This window comes from Hordeum vulgare, chromosome 5H (assembly GCF_904849725.1).
Source record: "Hordeum vulgare subsp. vulgare chromosome 5H, MorexV3_pseudomolecules_assembly, whole genome shotgun sequence".
Lineage (NCBI taxonomy): Eukaryota > Viridiplantae > Streptophyta > Magnoliopsida > Poales > Poaceae > Hordeum > Hordeum vulgare.
Window position 1 is genome coordinate 506896225 of NC_058522.1, and position 10655 is coordinate 506906879.

A 10655-nucleotide genomic window follows, 5' to 3' on the forward strand; every position below is an offset into this window, starting at 1 on the left:
GTGTCAAAACCACGACAGCTACCGTCCACTATGCATAGACGGTGTGTCCTGAGAACGAGATACGCGGCTCCTATCGGGTTCGTCGACACACCGGGTGGCCTTGCTGGATTAGTTTTACCTTTGACGAGATATCTTGTGCATCGGGATTCCGGTGATGCTTTGGGTAATCTCAGAGTTGAGGTTTTTCCACTAGGGAATCCGACGAGATCGCGAGCTTCGTGATTGAGGATTTCTATGCGGCTTGTGGTAATTTGTGATGGACTAGTTGGAGCACCCCTGCCAACTGTGTGCGTAACCGTGACTGCCTCTTTCGTGAGTTCTTTCTCCGATCGAGGACACGGTGGGGTTATGTCTGACGTAGGTAGGTGTTCAGGATCATTCATTTGATCATCTGTAGTTCACGTCCGCTATGCGTAGATCTTCACCCTCTTATTTCTGGTACTCGTAAGTTAGCCACCAAATATATGCTTAGTCGCTGCTGCAACCTCACCACTTAACCATACCTCACCCATTAAGCTTTGCTAGTCTTGATACCTTTGGAAATGAGATTGCTGAGTCCCCTGTGGCTCACAGATTACTACAACACCAGTTGCAGGTACAGGTAAAGGTTACTTGACGCGAGCGCGTTGATTGTTCATTTGTTGCTTCTTCTTCTTCTTCTTCTTCTTCATCGATCTAGGATGGGTTCCAGGCCGGCAGCCTGGGATAGCAAGGATGGACGTCGTTCTTATTTTCTCGTTTGTTTTCGTTCGTAGTCGGACCCTGCTCTTACACTTGATGATTATGTAATGTACTGATGTGACTCTGATGTAGCTTGTGGCGAGTGTAAGCCAACTCTTTATATATCTCTTATTTTCAGTACATGTACTTGTAACGATATCCATTCTTGCGACACGACGAGATGCGCTTCTATCCCTGACGAGGCCTTCGTGCCAAATTGAGGATAGGGTCGCATCTTGGGCGTGACAAGATACCACAATTGAGTCTGTGCGTAGATTTGCGAAAGTGATCATCCGTGTCTTCGGTCCTGAGTATCTTCGGGCACCCAATGAAGATTTATGGATTTGGCATTCTTTTTTGGTATGTCGGGCACTCTCAATGATATCAATGTGTTGCAATGGTCTCATTTGTTTGCTAGGCATGCTAGTGGTGATGCTCCTGCTTGCAACTACACTATCGATGGGCATGAATACACAAAGGGGTACTATCTTGCAGATGGTATATACCCTCCTTGGTGCACATTTGTCAAGAGCATCAAAGAACCCAAAACAAAAAAAAATGTGAATTTGCAAAGGTGCAAGAGGCAGCCCGCAAAGACATTGAAAGAGCATTCGGTGTTTTGCAATCTAGGTTTGCCATTGTCCGTGGTCCTGCTCGTTTTGGGATAAGAAAACCTTGAAGAACATCATGACATGTTGTGTTATCCTGCACAATATAATTCTTGAAGATGAGAGATGATTGAACTTAGAATTCTTTTACGACAATGTGGGTAGCCGTGTCAAACCAGTTAGAGACCCAAACCGCATTAGAGCTTTTCTTCAGACATACAAGGAGATTGAAAATGCAGACACCCACTTTCAACTTCACAAAGATCTCATTGAACACCATTGGCAAAGGGCTGGACAGTGACTTATTTTTGTATTCATTTGTATTTGTATTCATGACAAGTTTTGTATTGCACTATTTAAGTTTGCTACGGTTATTTGAATAAAATAATTCAGTTTGTTTTCGATTGTTGAATTATGTTGTATTTGATATTTGCGAGCTGATGATATGCGGGATGCAGCGGCGCAAAGAGCAGACCCCACAAAGCCGGCCCGTAAAAAAGTATATTCCGCGAATATACTTTTTTACAGATCCGTTTGGGGGGTCTGCATCTGTGCCAGCCCGGGCCAACCCGCAAAAGCTGTTTTGCGCGAACTGCAAACGCGTTTTGCGGGCCGGCGAGATGCGGGGTCTGCTAGAGTTGCTCTAAGATGGGCTATAGGTGACATGACAATGCCTTATAGCCAGCATCTGGCTATACTATTAACCATGCTTTAAATGCTCATTCACATAATGCAAAGTGGAAACATGAAGTCTCGAGCATACCTTTTGTGGGGTTTGTTAAGTTGAATGTGGATGCCTTTTTTGATCATGATCTTCTCAGGGATGACAAAGAAAAGTTCATGGTCGGAGAATATTGGAAGATAGATTGGTGCACAGATGTTCTTACTGCGGAAGCGTTGGCGCTTAGGTTTGGTTTATTGCTGACGCACAAGGCGGTTTGCAATCGCCTCGTTATCAATTCTGACAACATGGAAGTCATTGATATAACGAACAACAGGGGACATTCGTAGGAGCGGCGGCGACGGTTTTTGATGATTGCAATTTTATGGCTTGTGATTTTCCTCTTACTAGGTTTGAACATTGTAATAGAGAAGCGAATAAAGTAGGTCACGAGCTTGCTAGATTAGCAAAGAGTACACTGACAAGGGATTGGTTAGAAACCTATAGGTAATATTGTATCCTTCTTATAGACAATATAACCATTGTCTTTAATTAATAAAGTTATCGATGTTTTTAAGAAAAACATGCCTTTAGGATCACCATGGAATATTTTATTTTTCAACACTTTTGGCGGATAGACGTTCGCCGCCTCTAGCAAAGCCACGCTTAGCCACTGTGTATGCAGACATCTCTTTACCACCATAGTTTAGCGTTTCCATTTGTTTTGCCAAACCGAGGTGCGCCGCCTCTAGCAAAACCATGCTTATCTAATGCCACAACTCTAGTGATCAACGCCAACGTCAGTGCCCACCGCTAATTGCGAAAGTACTCGACTAATCTATTCTTAATTCGCAAAACCACTAACTCAAACACCCATTGTTCTTTTCCCTGCTTTCCTGCGTTTTGCGTCCTTTCGTGGAGAACTCATGGTTTCTGACAGATAAAATATGGGACCATGCCCGTCCTCAGAAAAACGTAACTAATATGAGCTCACTGCAGGTTCATCAAATTTGTGAGAGTGAGAAAAAATTGCACACTGAACCATATAGTTTCTATTTCATAATAGTTTTGTTTTTTCTCAGACTGTTGCGAAAATATTATTTATAATGATAACTGCAAGTGAAATATTGAGTCGGACGGCTATTAATAGTTGACCGAGAAATAACTAGTCTAGTACCTGACTACCTCCGTTCTGGTTTATTAACCCTCCTCATATTTAGAGTTATATTTTGATCAGAATTTTCACTAATAAAATACCAGTTATGCATAGCAAAATAATAACATTGGAAACTATGTTTAAATACAAATCTAACCATATAATTTTTAGTGATATGTGTTAACATTCTATTAGTTAAATCTATACTTAAAATTTAACACAAAATACAAAGGAGGTTAATAAATGAGGACAGAGGAAAAAACCGGGAAACCGAGACATATCATTATGAAACTCATTGTGCACTGTTTAACATGTTTTTATTGGGGGCAAACTCTTGAAATTGGCTCTTCGTTATTCTTTATAGATAACGCACAAACCAAGATACCCGATCTAACGATATAAGGTAGTGACCACAGCCTCTTGCACAACAGTTCATAGGATAACCGAACGACATAAACACACGCGAATACTTTACCGAGAAATAATACAAGTATGCCTAAGCACAACGCCACAATACGCGTTAGGACACCTAAGATCCACGACTATGCCGTCAGGAGGGGGAACAACGCCAAGCATCACCCTTATCGAGTCCGAGACAGACAAAGGACTACACCCAAAACCTTGACACAGAGCGGAGAACCACAACGACATTCTCAAGAGGAGAGCGACATGCGTGAGTGTCGCCGCCTTCGACGCCAAAGCATGAAGCATTTGGTGCCAAAGTCAGTGTCGCGAAGCTTTCGGTGCCAAAGCTCTCGGCATCCGCGACTGTCGCCGCCTTCGACGGCAAAGCTTTCGGCATCCGTGAGTGTCATCGCCTTCGGCGCCAAAGCCAAAGCGCGAAGATTTCACCATGTGGCACCTAGAACAATCACGACGAGTGCAAGCCTCCATATCCGAATATGGGCGACTCAACTGCCAACGACATAGAACGAGCCCGGTCACCCGCCACTACACCCCTTGCCGCCAAGGCGACCAAGAGGTATAGCCACCGCTATTGCCATGGTGCACGCCGAAGAGCCAGCTATGTGGACTACCATCGGAGGTTACCGCCTCGACATCTATGTCGCGAAATGCAGTAAGACACCCACTTCACAACGCACCAACCATGGTAGCAAAAGCAGAGGCATTCTATCCACTGCTAGCCTGGCATCAGTCATTGGGTCTAGGTCAACGCCTCCATCATAGGACTCGCCTACGCGTGTGTCCCCAACCAATCCCTATGGATGGGTGGGGGGAGGGACATGGTCCCCGCTTGCCGATGACCGCCGTCCAGCAAGTCCTTGGTTGTGGCCCTTGCGAGCTCACACAACGCCATATCTGTGGCCATCAACAACAAATGTCTGTCGGCATAAAGATGTGACGACAACAACCACCGTCCATCGCACCCACGAGAGGAGAGCATCCTCATAGCATGCGGGCATCACGCGAACCGAGTCGAACCTCACCTACTCGATCGGAGCGCCAACCGACCTGCCTCGGCCCCAAATCCGGTTCGCTCGAGCACAAGAACTAGGTCATAGCCATATGTGACATGCGTACTGGTTGCCGAACGCGGGCTGGTAGTGTATTGGAGTCCGTGTAGCAGAATGCAAAGCTTCCACCACCGCGTCGACCAACCTAGAGCAGTGGAGAGCCCAAGTTAGGGCCAGCGACCGCCGACACCGACCTGACTTTGTCCGACGGCGTCCTGACGGCTATGAGGGAAGGAGATGGGAGAAGGGGGCAAGGCCCCGCAGCACTAGGGTTGGCCCTCCCGGTCGCATGCGGGAGCAGCACGGGAAGAGGGGGGGGGGGGGGGGGGGAGGAGGGGGGAGCCGGGTTTGTATTGGCGGGAAACTATTGTACAACACGGGATGCAACAAGCAGGGCAACGCATACATTAGCTTTGAGCTTGGCAGATACAGTTTGGACTTGTGACATTTGCACGTTCTGGGTAACAGCCCGTTCACTAGTCAAACACAAGCATGGATTACTGTACAGGACGCGGGCCAGGTCAAGTCTCAACTACACTTACGTTTCCTAAGTCCTAACCCACGGCTTGATTTCACCTACCGGCTACCGTTTCCCGCCAGCGTGTTCGAGGCTCCCTATAAATGGTGCAGCCAGCAGCAGGACAACCACCAAATCATACACAGAACACAGGAGTACACAAGACGGCTAAGCAATAAGCAAAGCCTCCACGTACAAGGAAAGCTCTCGGTTGCAAACTTTTGATCATTCTCGCTGATCAAACTTCATTAGCGACAGAGAAACTAGTGCTCCGATACACAGCAGCAATACAATGGAGATCAAGGTGTTGAGCTCCAAGCTCGTCAAGCCTGCCTACAGTGCCGGCGATGCGCCGATGCCGGCCACCGAGTACATTCCTCTGTCCATCTTCGACAGGGTGACGTTCGAGATGCAGATGGCCATCATCTACGCCTACGCGCCGCCCGCGCCCTCCACCGCCTCTATCGAGAAGGGCCTTGCCACGGTCCTCGCTCAGTACCGCGGCTTCGCCGGGCAGCTCGGCGAGTCCCCCGACGGCACGCCGTCCGTCATCCTCAACGACCGTGGCGCGCGCCTATTTGAGGCGTCCGTGGACGCCGACCTCGTCGACATGGCGCCCTCGAAGCCCACGCCGGAGCTGCTCAAGCTGCATCCTGACTTGGAGGCGGAGCACCGGGAGGTGGTGTTGCTGCAGTTGACACGGTTCCGGTGCGGCTCGCTCGCCGTCGGGTTCACGTCCAACCACGTCGTCGCCGACGGCCATGCCACCAGCAACTTCCTCGTGGCCTGGGGGCGCGCCACAAGAGGGCTCCCCATGGGCCTCCCGCCAGTGCACCACCACAAGGAGCTCTTCAAGCCGCGCTCCTCGCCTCGCGTGGAGCACGACCACCGCAACCGGGAATACTACCTGCCGTCGCCCACAGACGTCGTCGGTCACCACGGCGACGCCGCCGACAACATCGTCATCCACAAGGCGCAATTCACCAAGGACTTCATCGCTGGTCTGCGCGCCAAGGCGTCCGAGGGGCGCGGCCGGCCGTTCAGCCGGTTCGAAACCATCCTCGCCCACCTCTGGCGCACCATGACGCGCGCGCGCGACCTGAGCCCCGAAGAGACCTCCAAGATCCGGTTGTCCGTGGACGGTCGGCACCGGCTCGGCCAGCCGGCTGAATACTTCGGCAACATGGTCCTGTGGGCGTTCCCGCGCGCCACGGTCGGCGACCTCCTGAATCGGCCGCTGAAGCACGCCGCCCAGGTGATCCACGACGAGGTGGCGAGGGTGGACGCCGCCTACTTCCAATCTTTCGTCGACTTCGCGAGCTCCGGCGCCGCCGAGAAGGAGGGGCTCGCGCGGAGCGCCGTGTGCAAGGACGCGCATTGCCCGGACGTGGAGGTGGACAGCTGGCTGACGTTCCCGTTCTACGAGCTGGACTTCGGCACGGGGAGCCCGAGCTACTTCATGCCGGCCTTCTTCCCCACGGAGGGGATGCTCTTCCTCGCGCCGTCCAACCTCGGCGACGGCAGCGTCGATGCCTTCGTGCCCCTATTCCAAGAGAACCTTCAGGCGTTCAAAGAATGTTGCTACTCCATGGAGTAGGTGGCAATACTCCATGAGGCATACATTAGTTCATTGATTTATTGAATGTGACAGACAAAAATCGTTTCTTCTTCTTCTTTTTGAGAATTGTATAGTGCTACTATAAAACCGCTGAATTGATTACATAATTTTCCTAAAAACTGTTTAATATGGACTGGCTTCAAAAAATGGAATAATATTTTGTGCCTTACAAAGTAATATTGGTTGTGACTTATCTCATCCTATTTTACTTGATAGAGTTCTCCAAATTAACATGGAAACTGTTTCACAATCTTGAGTACATCGGAATATGAAATCACAAACATGAATTCGGTTATTTTATAAAAAGGTGAAACAAGTGAGCAGGTCGTATTAGCGGGTTGTTGTTGAAATATATTGTCCGTCTTTCTTCATCAGTTCAGACTTTTGGATGAATTAACTGAAGCATGAATTCAATATGATATCAGAGTCAACAGGTCTTGAGATCAAGACCCTGCAATGCAGTATTAAAAACAAAAAATTCTACAGTCGCCGCCTTCCTCCATGAGCTCAGAGCGCCGCGGACAGAATAGAGCCCGTAAATTGAACTGTAAGAAACAGCAACTTTAGTCGCCATCTCCATATCTGGTTTACTTGTAAGCTTTACTGGGTATGCCTTATATACCGCGTTTGGGCAACCCTCTCAACAATTAAGAGATCCATTCGAAGAACACGGAGACTAATTTAAGTAAGAAGTCCCCCTATCTGGGAGACTTCTTACTTAAATGAAATTATTTTATTCTTTTAGTTGGAGTTGGTGGAACCTTAGGTGGTTCTCGGAAGAAGATAGCGAAAAATTTCACTATAGTTTTTTTTTCCTTTTTTCGTCCCGTCCCGACGAGCCGTCTCCAATCACGGTGTGCCTCGCCCTCGCGCCCCGGCGCCGCCCGCCATGCCCTCGCCTCGTCCTGACCCGCCCGTTCCCGGCCATGCATGCAGTGGAGGAGCCTTGTGCCGCCCGCGGCCGATTGAGCTCGGCACTGCATGTCCCCAATTGAGCTCGACACTGTCCGCCGCCACGCGTACGTTCCCCTCGTGGCCGTGCGAGCACCCCCCACCTTGCCCCGCTCTTCTCCGGTGCCGCCCCACCCTGATTCAGGCCGCCGGTGGCCTGCTCCATCCCGCCCGTGGACGGCCTCGTCTCGGTAGTGGAGGTCGAGCTGACCGCAATTCGGACCGGCGGGGATAAATTCCGGCATGCGGCGACATCTTTCGACATGCGATGACGGACTCCGGTGAGTTCCAGGTAATTTCCGGCCAGTTCCGCGGCGTCACGTTTGCTCCGACGAGGTTTGACCAAGTTTACGGGTTAAACTGTATACTGCCTTCAAAACTGCACATATAAGATTTTCGCGGATGAATTTAACGTGCCCCTTAAAAAGTTTACAAGGCGAACAAGTTTTACAGGCTCTGTTCCGTGCTGTTTTTTCGACCGAAATTGTAAACATATCTTTTTTACGGATTTAACCAGTTTAAAAGGTATGCTAAAGATGCTCTTATATATGCACCTAAGGTTTGAACAGACCTTGAACTCCGGGTGCCCCTTTCCGCACCCTTACTAATCTCGGATATATCCACTTCCCGGAACCTTGACAACGATATCTAGCTCTCAATGGTCAGCAAAACTACATCGACGGACACTTACGAATTTTACGAGGTGAGTTCAAGCTATCAAAGTGTGATGTGTGATTGGATTAAAGGGAGTGAGGGGCCTATCGGTTCTATGGAAAGTTTGGATTCGAAGAACAACAAGGTATTCAGTCACAAGAATCACTCCTCAAGTTTATCTATTACAAACTTTGTCTCGGACTTTACGCTTGGACACATCGGTTCAGTGAATTTTGGCAAAGAGGTCTCCGCCATGTCATGGCAACAACACCTCTGTTCTTCGCTTGACGCTACATGAATCTATTTATGTTTTACTCCCTCAGTCTTATAATATAAGAGCGTTTTTTATACTTGTGTAGTGTCAAAAACTTTCTTATATTGTGGAATGGAGGGGTATCATTTATAAAATTTCCTAGCAATATTTCCTACATCTATGGTTTTTTTCATGTTTTTTATAACACTGAATTGTTGAACCAGCATCTAAAATTTGACACGATTGATGTTAAAACGTTTGTTCAATATTTAATATGAATAATTTTGTAGTTCATGTTGAGATTTGACACCATATTTCATTGTAGACCTAGAACGAGTTTCACAAAGTCCGGCCTTAAGATTTGAAGTCTATGCCCAACATAGGCCAAATAAGGACCTAGAAACTATACTTTAGTATTAAAAATAATGATTTAGTCATTTTTTGGATTTTATTAGACTATTTTGAAATCTTTCTTTTACGTATTTCATGCTTTCATGTTGCGCTTCAATCTGAGCGATCAAAATTTTGGATTAGCATACCCATGTGCAGATCTAATTCAAGGTTTATAATAGACTTTTCTCATTAGACTTCTCTTTTATTAGTAAAGGTTCGTTTCTTAGTACAAGCCATGTGATGTTACATACACCCATTTGCTCTATCACTGAGCTACATTATACATCTATATTTGATTTGATTTATATTACATATTCATGTCTCTAAAGTAGACCATCATCCATGTGGCCTCAACTATTTGAAACCCTTTTACGTCCATCTAAATCGAGCGGCTGAGATCATTGCGGTGGTGTGCTAGAAATATTACCGCACCGGTAACAATCCTTTTATGATGTTTTTGGTGATTATGTCAATCTTTAATCTCAATGGTTTTACCTTTTCATTACCGGTCGCAACATAAATGATGATTACTCAATCCCTTTATGATGAGTATGTAAAAAAATATATCAATATGTAGAACACCAAATAGTGATTAAAATATGTAGAAAATATACTTTCATACTGTTTATATATAATATTGTTTTGAAAAAGTGATCAAACTTAGAAAAAAATGACTCGTGACAAACGTAGAATTTCAGTTATTTCAAAATGGAGGAGTACATGTGTGGGCCCTTTACATCATGTAAATGTAGAACATCCATTTCAATTATTTTCAGACTCAATAAATATCAAGGTATTCCATCATAAGAATCACTCCTCAACTTTAACTACTAAGTACATTGTTTGGTACTACCATTGGACACATAGGTGCTAGGAACCTCGGCAAGAGGTCACCGACATGTCATCCCAGTAGTACATCTGTTCGTGCCTTGCCACAACTTGGATAAGTTTACCTCTTATCATTTATATATATCTTTGGAAATATTGCCTACATCTATGGTTCTTTTAATGTTTTTTACACTAAGTTGTTGAACCGCTATCTAAAATTTGGACACGGTTGATGTTAAAATGTTTGTTTAAGATTTTATCCGAATAGTTATGTAGGTTGTGTTGAAATTTGACAATAGTTCGTTGTAGATAGGGACATGATTTGCAAAGACCGACCTTCAAATTTGAAGCCTATGAAGTGTTGCCAGTATATATGGTCACTGGTTTGATGGAATGTCAGATAAGTTTAGTATGCTAATAAGGGACATGATTCCACCGTGGAATTCTTGCATTATTATAGTTGCTTTGGCTATGTAGAAATGACATTGTTTTTAATGAGAAAAGTTCTTCTATGATGCAGGTTATTTCTTGATGTACACATTAGCTTCATATGTAGTTTATATTACAAACGCAGTGTCAATCACTGTTTAAGACGGTGTGTATCAAGTTCGAGCGGGCAGTTAAGGATTTTTTACTAAACATGGGTGGCAACATGATCTCCAAATCGGTCTATCCACTCCCTGTACACAGGCATAATTTCAGTCCCATTTGACTTTACTGTAGGCAATATGTGTATTTTTTTTACTTTACCGGACTGTTCATTTCGATTATTTGCATCTTAACTATGTAGAGGCGGGTATCGCTAATCATGCTTTGCATTT

At 46.2% G+C, this 10655-nt stretch overlaps 1 protein-coding gene across 1 annotated transcript; it reads left to right on the plus strand.

The window, feature by feature from the left end:
- Positions 1-5285: 5285 nt before the first annotated feature.
- Positions 5286-6884, plus strand: LOC123397734 (putrescine hydroxycinnamoyltransferase 3-like). Its single transcript, XM_045092269.1, has one exon. The coding sequence runs from the start codon at positions 5430-5432 to the stop codon at positions 6732-6734; it is 1305 nt and encodes a 434-aa protein (XP_044948204.1). The 5' UTR covers positions 5286-5429; the 3' UTR covers positions 6735-6884.
- Positions 6885-10655: the final 3771 nt, after the last annotated feature.